At 39.4% G+C, this 21,060-nt stretch overlaps 1 protein-coding gene across 5 annotated transcripts in view; it reads right to left on the bottom strand.

Moving 5' to 3' along the window:
• Positions 1 to 21,060, bottom strand: part of PTCH1 (patched 1) — a 67,745-nt gene that overhangs the window by 17,454 nt on the left and 29,231 nt on the right. For all 5 annotated transcript variants that reach the window (XR_009743908.1, XR_009743909.1, XM_061456309.1 and 2 more), the window contains 9 exons: positions 19,701 to 19,848; positions 18,803 to 18,934; positions 18,366 to 18,521; positions 17,657 to 17,755; positions 16,149 to 16,274; positions 9,411 to 9,529; positions 7,023 to 7,422; positions 6,215 to 6,524; positions 550 to 692 (listed from right to left, as the gene is read on the bottom strand). Coding sequence is in view for 3 of the 5 variants with exons in the window: in XM_061456309.1 (XP_061312293.1) it covers positions 550 to 692; positions 6,215 to 6,524; positions 7,023 to 7,422; positions 9,411 to 9,529; positions 16,149 to 16,274; positions 17,657 to 17,755; positions 18,366 to 18,521; positions 18,803 to 18,934; positions 19,701 to 19,848 (1,633 nt within the window). In the remaining 2 variants the exon portion in view is untranslated. The remainder of the gene's footprint in view (positions 1 to 549; positions 693 to 6,214; positions 6,525 to 7,022; positions 7,423 to 9,410; positions 9,530 to 16,148; positions 16,275 to 17,656; positions 17,756 to 18,365; positions 18,522 to 18,802; positions 18,935 to 19,700; positions 19,849 to 21,060) is intronic.

A 21,060-nucleotide genomic window follows, 5' to 3' on the forward strand; every position in this document is an offset into this window, starting at 1 on the left:
GTGTAAAAATTTCAGTCCGCATCCACTGTCAACTTTTTTTAAATGTTATGTTTTGCGTAACTCAGTAGGAACTAACCAAATAGTTGCAAATGCTGGATTCAAAATCCCAGCACAAAGCTGAGCAGAGGTCAACCCTATAAAGCAATCTGATTCAGATCAGGAACAATGCCACTTAGAGCAACAAGGCTTATGTTGGCTGTGTCTGGCACAGGACCAGACTCAAGTCTACCTACGGATGCAGCAAAATATTTGTCACAATTTCAGTGGAAACTGAGTGTGTCTGACACAGGAGCAGCTCCAAACACACACCGATCACTAATAATCAATGGCAGGCATTCCCAGCACTGATTCTGAACACTTCACAACACAGACCAGATTGCAGCTAACAAGTGGCTTCAGCAGAGTCAGTGAGGCCATGCAGTAAGGTGTAACTCACGCATTTAAATCACCAAAATGAATAAAGCAACTACAACATGCACTTTGCATATTTACCTACTCCTGCTGACTTGTGTTTTCCTGTACAAACCATTATGGAGTCTGATACAATACCTGGCTGATGTCAATGGGCTTTGCTCTGTTGCCTGTTTGTACCAGGAGTTTGTAAGCCAAAACAGCATCATCAGATCCATTTTTGTAATTGTTGTAAGTGATCTTCCCACTTTCCCAATCGCTGTCAAATGCATCCTGAAGTCCTGAAGAGTTAAGGGAGGCAAGCAGAAGACAGAACAAGCAGGTAAGCAACCACTCTTAGAAATAAATTTCAGTAGGATGACTCTTTTTCATAGCTGAATCAGGAAGTAAATTATCGACCTGCTGCCTCCTAAATTTGGTGCTCCACATTCACTGACAGTGTGTGGGAAGATAAAGTATGAGTTACGTGTCCACTATTTTGTGCAAAGAGAGGCAGGGGAAGCAGGAAAGTGCAAGGGACAAGCCTCAAGTCTTCCTATGCTGTATAGGTCAGCAAGGCTGAGCTAGCAAGCTGCAGATGCTATGTCCACTGATGTAAAACAACTTCCAGTTAAGGCAAAGAGGAGATCTTGGATGGGATCTGGTCCTGTGTCCTTCTCAGAGCCTCTGACAGCAACTTAGTGTTCTGGTTGGAGAATTATATGCAGAAGACCTAAGCTTGTCTAGAATAAAAAGCAGTTCCCCGCGTGAACAATTCCAGAACCATCACACTCAAAACTCTGTAAGCACGTTTGCATTTATGTCCTCTTTCATATATACCCTCCTCAAAACACAACTGAAGTCTTGCCCTAACCTGCCAGAACAGAGAGGGGCTGAATTCAGCCCTGATCCAATTTCACCACCTACCATGGACTTTAAACCAGGGGAAGCATTTAGTCTGTTATCTAAAGGGGAAACACTCCATACTCCCCTCTGCCTCACTAAACCCCTGGCTGAGTGCACTGAATCACAGAGGAGGACACACACCGCTCTCATTAACTGGCTTGGGCTACTGCAGAGCACTGAGGCAATAGCTTCTACAATATAACCAGAAATTCCACTACAAGGGGAAAAAAAAAACCACACTCCAACTTTCAACTTCAAACAGCAACTCAGCTGCTCCTCAAGCACAGCGTGAGTGAACACGATTTTGTCAATTTGTTCCATCTGTTCAACTTGTGCAGCTAATACAAGTCGTGGGATCTGCTGCCAGCACATGTAAAGATCACAGCCAACACCTATTCACTCTCAACTGTTATATTCCTCCTTGCCACCCTTCAAGGGGGAGGGAATACCTCACAGCACAAATTTGGATCAGATTTAGTACAGGAAGCCACAGTCCAGTACAAGGAGGTTCTGTGCAAGCAGATGACAAACCGCATGTCCAGGGAAGGGAAGAAAAAGGCCGGGGAATGTCGGTGGAGGAAATCTCCGACCCACCTCACAGCTGGGCTGCGGAGCTGTAATGAAAACTGTCATTATAGATCGCGCAGGTTAGCCACAGCTGCACAGAGATAACAGCGCTGAAAGAGAAAATGCACTCGGCCGACACTGCCTCCAGGCCACGGTTCCCACTCCCATGTACAAATTGATCCCCTCTCCCTTAGAAAACTGCCTCCCATGCTGTCTGGCCAAATCGTACCCACACATAAAGCCAACAGGCTGAGAACCAAGCAGTGAAAGGAGCCTACTCCACCTCTGCACGTGGCCCTCCAGCACCTGCCCAGGAGCAGGACAATTTGCTGTCAGGTTTTCTGGCACCACCAAATGACTTCGAGGCTCCCTTTAAAAAAAAAAACAGTTTGCTGGTGCCCTCGGACAGGGTAAGCATTGCTTAGAACATGCAAAAATACCAGTCCATCCTTCCTGTGCCAACTTCAGCTCCGTGTCGGTCTCTCAGGAAGTGGCCAGATGAGAGCATTTGTGCTATCATACCAGTCATGTGAAAGAGGTCTGAGAGGTTAAGAGAAGGCTGTCAAAAAGCACGTGGGGAAGGAGACCACCAAAGAACAGCTTGATTTACAGTAAAAATGGCTCCTTTCAGCAGAAAGAGCACACAAATTGGTATGACAGACAGTACGGGGTAGCAGAACTTTCAGACTAACATCCAACCCCAGAGTGCTCCACAGACACACAGTAACAAATATATCCATTGGCATGTGACATTACAAATCTGTGGTTGCAGGGTAGGTCAAAAAGGGGCATGTACATTTAAGATTACTGCAGCAGGTGAAAACTCAGCTCTCTCGCATCTTCCTCCCTCCCCTGCCCTTGCAAGTTTGGTCATCACTCAAACCCTGCTCCCTGTTATATCTTAATTCCTCAGTGGCTTAACCACTTTATGCTCTGTTTTATTTAATTACTGACCTTGCTGACACTGAAAGCCTGTGGAAAGAATACCAAGAAACCACAATCAGTTCTGTGTAATTTCTAAAGAATTTCAGAATTTCAGTCATTGGTATTTCCCATAACACTTTGAAATTAACAGCAGAGTTGCGCTTTCAACCTAAATAGTACTTACATTATAAACTGTATATATAAATGATTTTAAAATACATTTAGTCTTTTATAAATGGAATTAAATGTATAAATGAGACTAATTAAATTGCAGAAATACAAAAGTAACTTGTTGACCTCTGTTGCACAGAAGTTATAAAAATTTAGGGAATTTTAAAAACATTTATATGGGATATTTTCGTATCAGTGGTCACTTTGCTTAATGCTTCAGAAGAAAGCAAAATCCTCCAAAATTATGTGGGATGCAGGAATGGGGGTGAGGAAGGAATTCCTACTGACTCACACGAACAGCTGGCACCATGAAATACCAGATAAGATTACCCTTTGCAAAATCAAGCCTAATTACAAGTCATCAGGGAATTCCAGCTACCTGATTATATTCAATCACTTACAAAAACAATGTTAACATTTCCAGTTTAAATGAATGATTAGTGTTAATTCTTCTTCTGTTGCGTTTTCAGTAACAGAAAATATGCTAACATGATACGACATTAGAAAGCAGCATACAAGGAAACCTGAAAGAAAGGAAGTGCATTAGGTGGAAGGCACACCACTAATAGTAAATGATAAGAAATGTATGACTAAGACCAGAGGCACCTTCTTCATAAAAAAAAAGGCTTTTGTTGACATGCTGTCTCTTCCCTCATTCTGCCAGACAAATGTGTGCATGTCATAAGGCCATCTTGAGCCATTAATCTCTAGCACTCTAGTCAAGTCATCAGGAATTAGCCATTAAGCTCAAAGTTGTCTCTACTTTGATTATTCTGCTCCTCCAGCATGTAAAAATGCACTAGTAGAGCTGTTCCCACCTCACAGGCGATGCTCCTCTTTGAATCCAGCCTAAAACTATACCTTGTTTGCAAATTCTGTTTTCACCTTTCCTCCCCCACCATCAGCCTCAGCTGGTAGCGATCAGGTATTATTTTGTCTATTGCTATCTGCTCCTTGAGATAATTTCCTAACTATGACAACTGTGGCAGCTTTTAGCATAACGGTTTAGTCCACTCCATTTAATATTTAAAATGTAACTTCTTTCTATTAACACATTTCAATATCCTTCTTCTTCACAGTTTTGTGAATGCAGCACCACACTTTGAGAAGACAGTCCTGTTTTGGGCTGTTTGTATTAATTGTTGTGCCTCTCTTGAGGAAGGTAGGGAGGGAGGAGAGGTAAGGACACGGACCTAAATAAAAATTAGCAATCATAATGATTAATTCTAAAGCTGTGGGCAATCAACAGGCCAAGCAATGCACCTTCTCTCACGGGGCTGGCATCTCCACTTGAACCACTTCAAGTCACTGCTTCTGGAGTCTCCCTGACCATTCCAGTATAACATTTTAGCTCCATGCACCCTGTCAGTATATCCAAGTTATCAGGAATACTTATAGCTCCTCTACTGGAAGACAAGGGAGAAGGACAGGTACGCTAATATGGGTTGGAAGGTAAGCGTGGGCAATAAGAAGAGAATAGGAACACCCCTAACAGAAGAGCAAATAGGGAAATGTGCACACACAGCATAGAGAAGATGTGCAGGCCTTTGTCATTGGGCTAGGACAACATACAGGGTCCTTAGCACAAGGAAGTGATTACAAAGAGGATGGGGAGACATCCAGAGTGGAAGAAGTTTGGGAAAGTACGTGGTGGACCTCAGAGAGTGGCAGTGGGAACGCGAGCACCCCTGGGAGCAACAACAAGTGGGCTAGCCTCCAGCATTTCACTTTAGGAAGCCAGCAAGGGAGCAGACCCAAGGGCACCTCTTCCCAACTCTACTGTTGGCAGACTGTGCTGAGGTTCAGCATTAATATGTGAAGATCCTGAACATGATCTTGACTTTCCGACTCCCTCACAGGTTTGGAGGTGGGTGAGAGGTGGAAGGGGGGACACCAAACATGTTTTTGCTTACTGTTTTGGAACAACAATAAAAAATACCCACAAAAGAAATAAAATAACAGAAGTAGAAGAGAATTTGGAAACGCACATAGAAATATGCTTGATTAGAAATCTAGAAAGTATAGTAAAGTTCCAGTCCAACAAAACATCAAAGGTATGCTGAATTTTCTTCCTGCCAGTAATACCTTCCCTTACAGCTCAATATGCTTATGTGAGCAAAATATTTTAAATAAAACTTCCAGTAAGTAGACTGTAATGAATGGATCCAATATACTTAAAAACTATTAAGAAAACAAAGACCAAAGCTAACAGCTGATTGGTCTCATAGCTTTGCATGATGTATCAGTACATTAAACACACGGGAAAGTTCATAATTTCATTTAAATGCATCACTAAGATGCATCTGCTTTCCTAATATTGCCCAATATATTTTGAGAAGGAATAAACTACTCCAAACTCTGGCAGTTACCTACATGTTCTCTATGAATCACTGGCTGCACCGATTGTTTCTAAACAGTTAAGTTTAAAATTTACAGTCTCACTAGGTCAGCACAGTTTATTTTTCTACTGGCAAAAGCTTCCTGGAGATTCTCCCAACAAAAAGACAGAGGTAGGACAAAAGTACTCCTGGGCAGGATATGTGTGCTGTTAAATTTGCTAAGATGTAACAGTATTATTTATTTTAAATACAAAACAGCTATTTGTCTCAACATGTGCAATTATAGTGTCTTTAATAGGCTGACTTGAATATAATTATCATCATAGTACCTGAAAGGCCATGTCTTCTCTTGTCTTCCCCCTGCCCTGCTACACTTCAGTACAGAAAAAGCAGCACCACAGAAACAGTGAGGATATTTGACTGGAAATCTAGAATGTATAGTGATATCCAAATCCAATAAAACATATAAGCTACACTGAATTTTCTTCATGCCAGCAGTTCCAGCTGCAGCCAACAGATCACTCATGTGCTGAAAGTTAAGCCTGTGCCAAAATGTATTGCTGGACAGGGACTTCTCATTTATTGTTCTCAAAACAGCCAATATTTATTTTCCCAAGACAGTGGGCCATATTTAGTCATAAATTATAAAGCAGAACTCATCAGCTGCTTAGAAATTAATGGCATGAGATGGGCTCTTATGGATATAATCTCTTAAAGCTTAAAAACTGACCTCAGTAAACTTAGCCACAAAGAATTTAAGTGACCTGTTCCAGGGAGTTAATGCGCAAGTTTGCATCGGCACCTAGCTCACAGTCTTTAACAATGTGATTAAATTCAAAGACAGGAGCACTACGAACTAGCGTGAACAAGTAGTTACTACTATAGAATTAAGAAAAGTTCATGAAACTTTCTCTTACCTTGCAGCCAGTCTCGAAAGTAGTGCAACCACATTTTGGGGAGCTGCCTATCTTCTTCCAATAAAACATATGTCACATTGCTGAAACTTCTGTGAAGTTCATACAGTAAGTGCTGGACATTTGGATAGTCTGCTTTTTGTGTCACAATATACATGTTGTAGAATGAAAAGTACTTGAATTGTGCGGCAATAAAGTCATATTCCCGTGTTTCCCGTGGTACAATGTCTGTGAGATCTAGTCCATCTCTCACTCGGGTAGTTCCATAAAGGCTGAGCCCAAGCAAACCCAGAAAAAGAAAAATAACCACAATCTGCAAAAGAAAATGGACATGCATTTGGTTTTAGGTTTCTAAAGAAATTAACAATTCATAACAGCATACTAGAAATCCAGGTTCAAAATTAACACCAATCAAGTCTACTTTAAAAATTTTTATTTCTCCTTTTTTTTTCTTTTTTTCATACACATACATACTACAGGCCTAACTAGTTTGTGCTTTATTGAAGGGGCTCAGCACCACAGATGAGAAATTTATACATAATAAAGTTAAAAAGTGGCTTTAGTTTTACAAACTTACATTACTGAAAGTCACCAAAACCCTTACTGGTAACATATCTGAAAAATATCTCTCTACAGCACTCACAAGATAAAACATTTAAAGAAGTATGAAATTAGCTTTAAAATTCATAACAACTCTTATTCCAAAAGAATTCTATTTATTCCTTGTATTTAGAATCATTGCCAGGATAGTTTTATTATCGGGCAAGGCAGAGTCTATTTTTGAAAAACAGGTAAGTAGTTCCCAGATTACCTTAGCTTTTGGTTTTAGGAGGAACGGAGCATAATGCTTTTCTGCAAAAGATGCGAGTGTCCACTTCGTACAGGGTGGCTCAAGGCAATGTATGCTGGAGTCTGAGAATTGGGAAAGCAAATCCCTCGTCGAGCTTGTGCTTTCTGGGCTCTGGCAGCTGAAATTATCTTGCGTCACTGTTACTGGCTGCACAGATATTTCTGAACGAGGCTCTGCTGTGGTGTAGTACACCTGCGTATGAGGATCGTATTCTGTGCGCAACTGCACTGTGGACTGCATCGTAATTTGAGTTTCATGTGCAAAACTGTGACTGCTGTATGGGGGTGGAGGGCTGTAGCAGGTATTGTCATTTTCCACATATGCTTGAGGCTCAATCTGAATCACTCTAGTAACACACGGACTGTAAGAGAAGAGAAAAACATAGTTCATATTTAGATCAAACTTAATTAGACTCGACAGGACAACCTGCTTCCATCTGAGCCTGCTTCTACTCCTATTAGAGGGTTTGCATTAATGAAAGGTAACACTTTGACATCAATTTTATTTTGCACCTTTAGGAAACATTTCTCAGACACGGTTCAAACTGTAGGCCTCTGAGAATATGTTCATACTTTTTGTGTTCAGGGAAGAAGGAACCAGCATCTGTGTGAAGACACTGACATCTACCCACACTGCTCCATTATTTACACAGGCTACTCAGGTCAATATTCAGGTAGTTGCATGCAGCGTGAATGCACAATACGTGTAAGAGTTTGCATCTGTGTGCCCATGCTGAAAATTAAGCTATTTAGATCAAAATGTAAACACATGATACATTGAGTTCTTCTGTTTAGAACTATTAAAGTAGTTGTTAAATAATATTTGGGCCTTCTAGATAACATGTCAGACTTTTGGGAGACAGGAATTCAGAATGTTGCCTAGCTAAACAAAGCAAGCTCTCATTAACTGATATTCTTCACACGTAAACAGGCCTGAATTCTGACACACATTTGGTGCAACTTTAGATGAGAGAGGAATAAATGAAACGTCTGATTGCTCTGTACTTCTGAGAATCTGGGTTCCAAAATTCAAGCACATTAGGCCATCCACTGAAACGATGATTGAATGAGAAACAGAAAGTAGGAATCTTGGCTTGGGATCAACACCCTGTTCTAACCACTCCCTCAAAAACAGATTTAGGAAATTGCTTTCTCTCTTTGACATTAAAATTAAAATGTCAAACTAGGTTAGCTCCTAGGTGGGTGTAAAACACTAAAATAACATGAGGTGGATCGTCCACATTCTGGTTATGACAGTAAGAGAACACAGAATCATAGAATAGTTAGGGTTGGAAAGGACCTTAAGATCATCAAGTTCCAACCCCCCTGCCATGGGCAGGGACACCTCACACTAAACCATGTCACCCAAGGCTTCGTCCAACCTGGTCTTGAACACTGCCAGGGATGGAGCATTCACAACCACCCTGGGCAACCCATTCCAGTGCCTCACCACCCTAACAGGAAGGAATTTCCTCCTTATATCCAATCTAAACTTCCCCTGTTTAAGTTTTAACCCATTATCCCTTGTCCTATCATTACAGCCCCTAATGAAGAGTCCCTCCCCAGCAACCCTGTAGCCCCCCTTCAGATACTTGTGTAGAAATGTAGCTGATGTTCTTCATTGCAGAAAAAAAGCAAAAACTAAGGTAGAAAACATGCTTCATTTCTAAGCAGTAGCTCCACTGATGATGGCAGACTCATTCTACCTCTATGCTCAGAGCTGGACATGTATCAAGTGAGTCTATAAACAGACTCTTCAGAATGGCAGTGTTATCATTATAAACTACTATTGCAGCCATAACAGAAACTTGTATCAAGAACTATCCTGTAACAGTACTGATTGTTCCTCATAATCATATGAAACACTGTGCTAAGCAGAAGTCATTTTACAGTTTATGTATTATGTTTATATATTTAAGTTTAAAGCCCTGAAAAGCATAAAAATTAGCACACACAGCGATTAACTGTAAGTAAGGCTTTTCTGTACCTTGAGTTATAGTCTTCCAATATTACCCAAAACTGCACTGGACATATTCCCAAAATGTGGATATTTTATCTGCTTTCAAACAGCTGTCCTCCAACAAACAAAATAAACACGTGCCTGAATGAAACGAGAAGTGTATGCATGAAAGGGGCGGGGTAACGGAAGGAAGAGAGGCATTGTAGCTCTTCCCCTCAATCGGGTAAAAAACAAAGTAGCAAATGGAAGTCTGTCACTAACAATTAGATCATAACAGTAACATTCTAACCCTGATGCAATAAAGAACTCCGGCTTCTCACAGGGAACGGCAGCACTTACAGCTGACCACAAAAAGGACACGTCATGTATCAATCTATCACAGATTCTCACCTTGTAAAACAGCAGAATATATCCAGTCTCCTGTCTTCCCGACGATAAAGGTCCATGCTCAGGATAGCAGGAAAAATCAGCAGGACCATAGCAAAGTTGAATACCACCACAACTGCTGCCTAGAGATCAATCACAGGAAAAGTGATGTCGTTACTAAGATTCATGTAGGGCACCAGCTTTACAAAGCATAAAACTTTCCTTCAGTTCTCATTCGTTCACCCATTTATCATGTCAACCCATCAGATGCTTCCAAGTTTTTCCCTGAGTAAACTGGGAGATACACATTTTACATTCCTATTTCATGATGGTAGGCCTACTGCAATTAGTTAATTTATTTCCATAATAAACTTCATATTGTTTTAATACATCTGAGATGTGATGGGATGTGATGATGATTTTTAAAGTGGAAAAGCAGAGTCAACAGATCATAATTCTGCATGCAATCCTGCTGTATTTGGAGTAAAAAAAGATGGAAGGAAAACCAAACGTGGAATTGGAATGGAAGTTCTCACATTTAAGGGATCTGAAGTAATTTAAGCAACACAATAACATTAAAGCACGCTGGTAAAACAGAAATTAAGTAAAGGTTTAAGTAAATTTTACTGAAAATGTTATATTTACTAAAATTCTAAAGTACTTCAAGTACTCACTTAAAAGTTTAGCCAGAAAGAGCAACACTGTGGGCTTATTGAGGATTATTTTTAAAGGAGAATCAAAATTAATTCAACACCACATAGTAAATCTATGTATTAATATGTTTGTGTTTGACAACTTGATTAATGACCCAGTCTGCCAAAATGAGTCTTAAACTGGAACAAGGGTACTTGGTTTAATTTGTAAAGTGAGTATTACGTAATGAAAAAAACCAACCTCCCTTTCCTTTCAAATCCTACTTCAAACCCTTTCCCACACAGAGATTCCCAGAGAATCTCCAAAAACATATGTGGTGCAGCATCTACCATTATTATTAATAGCATTTATTTGTAATGCAGAATTGTAAGGAGCACTAGCCATCACAAAGGAAAAGCCTGAGCACAGATGGGACTGGAATATAGCTGTAAGAGTAGGAAAGTCACTGGAAAAAAAAAAATGGTTGAGCCATTAACAGGTGAAAAAGAACTCTGAAATCCTTATTCTTTATCTATTAAATAAGCAGTAGCTATCTCAATTGCAGCCTCATTTCAGGTTAAGGAAATCATACAAACTATCAAGTTCCCCCACCTGTAACTTCTAAAGTAACGACCACTTAGGTTAAAGCAGTCATAAAAAAAGAAGAAAGGCTGGGCTACAAAAATGAAGTTGCTGACCTGATACAAATAGGCCCTCCTTTTTTCAGAACAAACGAATGGCTGCTTTTGATGTTGAAAAATCAGGCCTCAAAGCTGGTAGCTAAAAAGATGTGATATCCAGTATCCATGTTTTCAAAATTCTTGGCTTACATGTCAAATAAATAATATAAAATGGCTAAACAACAACATTTTTATTTTTGCATTTATCTGTGAAAATCAAAGTACTAACATACTGAATGATTTCAAGGGTTTTGAAGCTGTTGAAGTATAATAAAAAGACTAGATACTGGTTTTACTTCTCTGAAAACGACAGAATCAACTAGTTATGTAAATATTTTCTAATAATTTAATCATAAATATGTTGCAAACAGAATTATTTTCTATTGGTGTTTCTCTTTTGTTCTCTCTAGCCTGCCTGAAGTATGATTTTGGTCCTGCTGGTTGTTCACAGACATAGCTACTAAACCAGAATTTACCAAGTACTTAAAAGCCAAATTAGTGTTTAGCCATCTTTGAGAAAAAAGATCCAGTGACTGTTTCATGATTTATAAATATCCATGCAGAAAGGTATATAAGGTCATAACCAAAACTTTAAAATTAAGTGATTTCCTTTTAATTCTCTCTAGAATAAATTGAATCTGTCAGAAAAACAAATGGCTGCTGTTGCAAGCGAGGCGTTTGCTGGACCTAGTTCACACAACTGCTTGCTTTATTGCTGCTAAACCAGAGAAGGCTGAATCACCCATATAACATGAATAACTAGTTGTGTCTATCCAAGATCTTCTATCAAGGATCTGCTAAGATGTAGTGAGATTTGGAAAAAACAGGTGAGGCTTGACCCAGTAATTTTTACTCCTCTCAGCATGGCTGAAAAACTAACAGGAGTCCTCTGTTCCAAAAAATGCAAACACTTCATGCAATATCAGTTCCCTTTGTAAACCCCAACATCCTTGAATCTCAAATGCCACTAAACCTGGAAAATAAAGAGTGTGGTAGAGATGCCATTAAAGTTAGTTATATTCACACTGGATTTTTAAGAAGCATCAAAACTAACCCAACAACACAGAGTGAATCTGCCTAATAACATGGCATCCCTTTTAGACCCCTTTTTAGGGTGTTGATGTACCAAACCTGCAAGTAAAGTATTTTTAAACAATCCTTACTGTTCTGATTTGGACTTAAATAAATTCCTAGAACTTAACACCTCACTTCTTATTGCACACTGTCTCTCCCTCACCCACCTCCTCAGATATTCAAGGATGTTCTCAGTTTTCACAATTAAATACAGAAAATACTGTTCCTGTACCAGCTTTAATTTGTCGTCCCATCAAAAAACATGTGGTCACTTGATAAGGAGTGGAAAGGAAGAACTGTTGATGAGTGAGTCAGTGCCTGACCGGATGCATCAGCCACTGCTCCCCCTCCAATACCATTTAGACATCTGGTGGCTGGGAAGAGGAACGTATGAGAAATGTGACCACTGTAATTCCCCACAAGCTGTAACTATTACACTGATTGTAAAAGTAGCAACAAAAAAATGTGGTAGCAGAGCTTCCAGGCAATCTGTTAGCAGCACCCAACCTGACAGCATGCTTCAGATTTTTGGAAACAGGGCATCTTCTCTTACCCCTTCAGAGATGAATGGTCAAGTGGGAAAGGGCCTTAGACCTTTTCCTTGAGAAATCAACACAGGTAATATTAGTCCTAGAAGGGATAAAATGGGGCCTACTCAAGAGTGTAAAATGAAAGCATTCAGTGAAATGAGATCAGAGAGTAGTAAAAAAAATTCCATTAATCAGAAAAAAATGTTGGCCACTTCCTGAGAAACATACTCCGCTTTTTGCATCTTTTCATAATGCACAGCCTAAAAATATTATTCCTGCTGCAACTGTTAACGGAGACAGAAGAATGGCAGTCTGTGCTGGAGGCAGCAAGGGAGACATGAGCCAGGCTGGTAGGCTGGGGCCCCACCAAAGGTATGTGCTGCTATGTGCTGTTCCTGGCAGCCCACCCAAGGAGAACGGGTGCGCTGTATAACCAGAGGTGATGAAGAGATGAGGAGGTCCATCAGGGAAACTTCCACCCTACTGCTCTCTATCTGCAACTCCCTCCTGACAGTGTACAGACCCAGATTGCCCCTGTGCCCCACCTTTTCCCTCAGGCTTTAATTTTTCTTGTTAAATTCTCACGTCAGGAGCAGGCAAAGGTAAATTATGTGAGTAAAAGGAGGAGGACAAACTACTTCAGCAGAGCAAGATAACTGAATGAGCTTAAAAACTTACATTCTTTCTCTCCACAAACCCGCCACCACACCACCTGGTACATTTAGGAAAAAAAACTTGTCATTCTTCTGGTGAGGGAAAAAGTTACAGCTAAGACTTACTGGGAAAAGTTCCATGCCTGCTCATTAGTGAATCCACACCACTCCTCTGCTGCTAGGGGAGGAAGTTTCTGGTGTAAGCAAGAAGAGTTAGATGACTTTTTGTGAAGCTTCTCTTTCCTTGGCAGAATTTATTCCGTAATGGTGTTTGAATAATCTGGCTCTGCCCTGCCTTCCTTCATTTATACTCAAAACAAAGGGCTATGTTTAAGACATTCTTACTACAAACCTCAAGAACCTTCAGTGGATTTCCCTGATAACCTGTTCCTCTGCCACAATTTTAAGAAACGAAACACATCTGGAAACTAAAGACTTCCTCCTTCAAAGTCCTGAGCACTCTTACAGGTGATTCTTGTAACTCAGTATCTGGGACATGTTCAGCAACTCTGCCCTAACACTTCTTAAATAAGGAGCTAGTAAGATCAACAAATGAAAAAAAAAAAGAAAAGAAGAAAAAGCTAAAACAGTCCCTGTCTCCTGTGAGATTCTAACTAAAAGCTGGGCTTGTAGATGCAGGAAGCCATTTATTCTCCCTCAGCAGCTGGGTTACTTTACAGATACTGGGCCTCAAAAGTTATGGAAACTTTGACAATTATCTTGCAATGTCTCAAAAAAAGTGAATGAAGAGCAAAACAAGGTCAAGAGCAATCCGTTTTTTAAGCCATCTGTTAAAAATTCACTATCTAGATGAGAAGAAGGCAGCATCTGTGAAAAGTAAATGCACTATTTCATTGCTTTCTAAGTCTTCCTAGGAAGCTATCAAAGACTGCAAGGACTTTCTTGTTTAAACAAGCCTGAGTAAAAGGGAGAGGGAGGAAGAAGACTGGAAATAAAGAAATCCATATAGACCACCCACCAAAATCTGCCATAGTTACGTGATTCTGAATGTTATGATTAATGCATCACCTGATTTTGATTTTACCTGGTGAAGATAGGCAAAGCAAGTAATAGGTGTTCCTTTCTAACAACAAAGGGTGTTATTTTAGTGGTTAATTATATACATATCAGTCATATATATCGCTCTGCCATCAGTAAATCTTTATTACAGGTCTCCAGCTCTCTTTTTTTTTTTTTTTGCACATTTTTCCATCTCTTGTATATATATAAGGGGTTACTATGCGCAAGCAAAGACAAATTACAGATGCATGTGAGAGAAAGATTGAGCAACTCAAACATTAATTTCTGGACACCCAAACATTCCTACACATAGATTCCATATTAATCACTGCCTTAGAAAGGACTGAGATCGTGATGTTTTTATTCTGAATAATAACATGTTTGTACATGAATATGTTGAAATCGCACTGGAAACTTTTTGTTTGTCATTTTGCTGTGCAGACTTCATTTTATGAACTTTCACTGACTCAGACTACAGTGTGGCAGCAAAGTCTTTCAAAAAGAAAAGACTTTAGAAAGGTGTATTTAACTTATACTTAGATTACAGTAACAATTACAGATGTTGTCTTCATGTACGTTCCAAAAGCAACCTGTCACATTCTGATGAACACAATGAACATGTCATGTGAAGAGCAAGAACAGAGAAAGGCTGAGCAAAATTTCATCATATAAGGAAGAATTAATTTTGGTGGCTCACATTCAACAGGTTAGCAGTGCAATTAGGACAAAAAGGCCTTGATAGTTGGATATCAACTATTGGATAGTTGTTATAAGGTGCATTTAGGCTGAACAACTGATTCCCAGTGAAGATCTCCAGCAGCCTGTTGGCTGCTTAAATTACATGTTGAATGTGTTTGGGCCACAGATTTAGAAGACATGAGTAACCTCTTCCAACACAAGAAGTGTTATACTTCAAAATATATTTCACACATTGGCACTGTTCTTTGCCATAAAATAAAACAATTCACTGTCACATGCCCTATAAGAATAGAAATCTAGGGTTTTGGCAAATCAGGAGAGCTAAATATTGCTAATCCATCAGGATTAGGAATCCAGTTTTAAGCTGCCACAGACAATCTGCAAAAAAGTGCGTAAAACCAAACAGGCTTTTACTTTCTTTTATTATCCACTATGAAACTGCCTACTGAGAGAAAGTGGTAAACAAACTATTAATGCTTATTGGTAACATAACTGCAATCTCAAACAGTTTACCATTTTACAGCTTAATGAAGGTGTACATAAATCTTTGAAAACAATTGCCACATGTATTAAGAAAAATTGCAGCCCTTGTTTCCTCTGGGTAGCCAAGGGCTCAAGGAGAATGAAAAATGATTGGACAACCAGGCTATAGCAGAGGAAAAATAACTACTGAAAAAGTAAGTTTGCCTGCTCTGCACCAAGGTCAGACAGCGCTATAAATTGCTTGTGTCAGGGGAGGAACTCCCAGAGCTTTCTTCAAAGAGCCCTTGCTTGCAGAAGAAAGCTTTCTCCAGCATCCTTACTATTTCATATTCCTGAAGGTATATTGTCCAAACGAATACAAAAAGACAAAGGGAGAAAGACAGATCAAGCAATACATGGTTCAGCACATAAAATTCACATTTTCTCTCAAAGCAATTGGAATGTAAAATTCTTCAAGCTTTCTCCAAGTTTGCTAAAATTATGTTGGAAGTAAGGAGTACAAACTGCTGCAGTAATAATTAATAATGGCAAATGCATATTTGCTGCTGTCACTGCACAATGGTTATAGTTTTTAAGAGCAGCAAATGAGACAAGCATGAATGGAAGATTGAATTCCTATGAGGAATGTTACAATACACAGTAAAGCACAGTCTACTCCTCTTGACTTAAGAATGCAAATCTTTCTGAAGAACTGTTTCTTCTTAGTTACATACATCTTGAACTTTCCACTCAACCCAATGATGAAGCAGTGTATTCTTTCACCTGCCAACAGGATGCAAGAGACTGCAGGCATGCGAAATGGGAGGAGCAGAATCAAGGGCAGACAGGAGCTGTTATCACCCAGATCTATGGTAAACAGTGATCACACACTGGTTCAGTGAACTGCAGTAACACTGAATGCAAACTTTAACACTACTATTAACAGGTATCATCATTGGCTTTCCATGATGGGACCAGGCATAAGAGCCAACAAAGAGCATACAAACTTACTTGGAGTGAAAATGCTCGTAAAGCAGGAATAGGGATTAAGGCAGCCATAAAGAAAGCAGTAACATTGCTGATAGATGTAAGGGCTACACTTGCTCCTGTTCGCTTCAAACATTCACCTGTTCTGTCCTGCAAAATAAATGATGTATCTTAAAAGTCAAGTGAATAAGGTGATGTCCTGCAAACGAAGGGGTCATCTGACAGATATAACACAGTAACAGTGAAAAAATATTACAATGAAATTCTGAACACAGGTGTGCATTTGAGAATAGTGAGAATAAACAGTATACAAAGTACTCTGTTTAGGAGAAAAGCAGATGGCACATGAAGTGTTCATGCTGTTTGTGGGTAGAAAATATTATCAGAGCTGATTCAGAACACAAAACTAAATGGGTTTATATAGGATATAAACCCATTATATCACTGTCGTTATATCAAATCCACTATATCAAACTGACATTATATCAAATATATGTGTATTTAAGTAGGATGTATTTTCCACTAGTCCCACTTGGTGTTCCCATTTTTCAAGCAAAATAAGCACGTATTAACAGCATGAGGCATAACATACCTATGTATCTTGAAGAAGTATGTAAGAAAAAAAAAAAACAAACCACCAACCCAAAACCCAGACACCACACACAAAAAACAGAGGGAAATCAAGATAAACACATGACCCTTTCCCAACCCAACAGGCTATTTTGAAGCATATGGAGGTTGTAGTAGACTGAGTTGTAGTGCCTGCATGCCAAATCAGCTGGAAAGAGCCCAAGAAAGACACTGCTTGTACAATACAGCATCAACAAATATACACTGCTTTTAAATTGCTTGTAGTTTGGATATGAAACTTTGGACTGCATGTGAAAAGGTCAATAAAAGGAAAGAATCATAGAACTGATGACACCATAGATTTCATAACATTAATATGTTATACTTTGAAATGTTATAGTCAACTACAAACACCAGAACAGAAGCCCCCCCAAAAAATTGAAAATAACTCAAATTTAAGACCAAAACAAATAAGTAAAGCCAGTAGTTGATACAAAAAAAGAGAAATCTTTGTTTTCTAAGCTCTCCTTCTCCTCAATCATTACACATTCAGATTTTTGCATTCTTCCATTGAAAGCATTCTATCATTTAATTGTCAGACTTGTATTTGAGTTTGTTCCTAAATTTACACTTACTTTTGTTGAAATTTTGGGCAGAATTTGGACGACAAAAATTAGTCTTTGTATGACAATTATACATTTTAAATTTCAAGTCAAAATAAATCTAAGACACTATTAAAAAAGAAAAAAAAAAAGAATCTGAACCTTCCAAAACATTCTATGATCACATGTATTGCCATTATTTCCTATTTTGACAGAAATAAGAATTTCCAGACCCTAGGAAAAGCGTTTGAGAAAATATATAGGTTTTTCTAATCACTGCTAATTAATTCTGGATACAGTTATCTTTTCCTACATAACACCTTTCATTTTATCTTCCCCCAAATCCCCATTCGTTATTACCTCAAATGGAATTCTCTTATTCTGCCCTGTTTCACTAAATGCATGTGCCAGAAGGAAAACATCATCTACACCAACTCCAAGAGCAAGAAAAGGCAAAACCTTGGGGGAGAAACAAACAAAAAACAAACAAGAAAGCTGTTTTATGATCTGCCATGCAGCTACCCATTAAATGGCTAATTAAAGCAACTTACATTACACTATTCACAAATCCAAGGGTAACATGAAAATCAAAAGGATGTGATACAGCTATTAACTTTTATTCTGGAATACTGCTGAGGAACTTGCAGCATACCGTTTACAGGTACACAAAAAATGATTCAATTTTGGGGTAGACAAGAAATATCTGACAATAATTCAAGCTGTAGTAAAAATATTTGCAAAATCTAAGCATCCTGATAATTCAGATGTAAAGACAAAACCTACAACTTATTATGTACAACTGGATGCCTCCACTCATGCTGGGAACAGAAAAATCAAATAACCCAGAATCCAGTAATTATACAAACTGCATGATATTTGCCTTTCAGTATCATTTTACAGCATGACCACATAATTTCTTACAGCAAAAGCTATGAGATGGGAGAAAGGCACAAATAAAAATCTCATGCCAAAATACTTTTGCAGGTTTTTTGCCCCCTAAAGATTCAGTTGTGTTCATTTACTAGCAGAGTACTTGTAATTTAACAGCAGACTTGTGTCTCCTAAATACCTGAGTTGTGGCAGCATTAAAGGAAATTCCAATCAATGAGCACAGGCCCAATCCTGCAGCCACTGAGAGTGCAACCAACAAGACTCCTGCCAGCCCCACGGCACCCTGAGACTTGGCACAGTCCCACCGCAGCATTGTTAAACAGGCGTAGGCAAGCTAAAGCAAGGGGAGGGGGAAGAAGTTGAGGGGAAAAAAGCAAAATATCAGAATGGATCCTTGTCTAACAGCTATCTCTTATCAACCAAAATACGAACATTTTTAAATAGAATAGACACATCGCAAATGTCACACAGAGAAACAGGTGACAAGCCTGAGACAAGTTTACAAACTGTAGTTGATATATATATCTAAAATGTTCTGGACTGCTGATTGGTAACAATAAAATATTTAATCCCTGCTCTACTACCAGAGAAAATTAAATACATTTATTTTATTACCATTAGTAAGTAGCCACTAGCTACTCTGATAACACTGACATCAGAAAATGACTTTAGGATGTCATCTAGGGTGGTCGTAGTAAAGGAGAGCACCTTCTGAGTAGAGTTTTGTGCAACACTTTGATGAACAACCTATGAAAAGAAAAATAAAATTAGTTGTGACTAAAGAAAAAATTTATTACCATCTTCTACAGCACACATCTGAAATCAGCTACTTTAGACTTAATGTCCCTGCGAAAGCCAGCACCCTACACAGAGATTATGCTGATGCTACACAAATCTGTTTGCAAACTACTGATTATCAGACACGAATTTGCATCTTTCAGGAAAGGCTATTGCTTTCCTAGCCCGTTCCAAACGTTTAACTGTAACACTCCTCCCGTAACTCCACCATGCATTTACTGCAGTATGAATTTTGCCTTTAGCCCAAGCCCAGCAATCTCTCAAGTACTCCTCTTTCCCCCTCCCCGCCTGGGCCATTCACAGAGGTCAGAAGCAGTGCAGCAGAGGTCAGAGCTTGGGACACAGAGACCATGTACTGTCACACAGCCTTCCCACCAGGGCTGCTGCTGGGAGAGCAGCCTGTGACTGGCTAATGTTTTCCAGACACCCTTAGAATAACCATGCCAACCAAAAGTTTTGAATGCCAGCTAACTCTCTGGTTCTTTTTCAGCCCCAGCAAACCAAGTGTCCCAGACAGCAAAGAGCAAAACTTTCATGGCTTCTCATATGTGAATAATAAGCAGCTCCTTCATTGGAGGGGAGGAGGCAACTTAAAAACTGCGTGGCAATAACTCAGTTCTAGTTTAAGCATCTTCCTTGAAGAAAAGCTGTGACAGAAGCCAGTGGATCTTTGCAGGACTTCATAGTATGTTATCTAGGTTATTTTTAATTTTACCTCAACATACATCCTCTGCCAGGCTTCCAGAATTGCTGCTGCCTTATCCTCATTCCAGTTGATATGTGAAACATATTCATACCCCTTGAAGTGCTCATACATTTGCTTAGGAGTCATTAACTGAAACATGGTTTGCAAAGCCTGGGCACTGTGACATGGAGAGAAGAGCATAGAGAAGGAAGAGGCATAAAAATGAGCATTTTCAGGAAATTATTTTTATGACATCAAGTCACAAATGAGACTCTAACAGGAGCTTGCATGAGTTCTTGTTTTATAAGGCACATGTTTGTATTAAAATTTAACAGAGTATAATTATTCTACTGTGTATCTGATGCATCTGTACTGGTCTGTGCAAATATTGAGGCTAAATCTGGTTTCACTGAAGTTAATGAGAATTTTGCCGTCATTTTCAATAGGATCAGTTTCAGGAGCAAAGAAAGTAACCCTACAAATCAGTTATAAAGATCATGATTGACAGACAGATTACTGTGAGGATGCCACAGGAACACATATTTCTATGAGATCTTGTAAATGCTGTTGGCAATTTGTCATTTGAATACCTTGATCTCTTTCGTCCCTTGGAGACAAATGCCAGATTAAATTCCTGATGCCTGACAATCTGCAAGGACTACACAATGAAAACCACTATCCATCTTGAATTTCCACAGTGTGCAAATGTAACCAATAGTTTTAGAAGATTAAGGAACTATCTTATTTTTCATTAAAAATGCATAATTTGGCTACTTGTTGAAAGAATTACCAATGTTTAGTGTGCATGTAAAAAAGGTCAACATTCATATTAAAAGTTCTAGTAAAAGTTCTCTATATTATATATGCAAGAACTGTAGAATCACAGAATGGCTTGGGTTGGAAAGGACCTTAAGATCATCCAGTTCCAGCCCCTCTGCCATAGGCAGGGACACCTCACACTAGATCAGGTTGCTCAAAGCCTCCTCCAACCTGGTCTTGAACACTGCCAGGGATGGAGCATTCACAAATTCCTTGGCAACCTGTTCCAGCTCCTCACCACCCTCACAGTAAAGAACTTCTTCCTTATATCTAACCTAAATCTCTCCTGTTTAAGTATGAACCCATTACCTCTTGTCCTATCACTACAGCCCCTGACGAAGAGTCCCTCTCTGGCATCCTTGCAGCCTGCTTTCAGATACTGCAAGGCTGCTATGAGGTCTCCATGCAGCCTTCTCTTCTCCAGGCCCCAACTTTCTCAGCCTGTCTTCATATGGGAGGTGCTCCAGCCTCCTGATCATCCTTGAGGCCCTCCTCTGGACTTGCTCCAACAGCTCCATGTCCTTCTTATGCTGGGGACATCAGAACTGCACCCAGTGGGGTCTCGAGAGAG

Source organism: Pezoporus flaviventris, unplaced genomic scaffold, assembly GCF_033815535.1.
Source record: "Pezoporus flaviventris isolate CSIRO_AGI_PZ_B2104156 unplaced genomic scaffold, CSIRO_AGI_Pfla_v1 ptg000022l, whole genome shotgun sequence".
NCBI classification, from domain to species: Eukaryota; Metazoa; Chordata; class Aves; order Psittaciformes; family Psittacidae; genus Pezoporus; species Pezoporus flaviventris.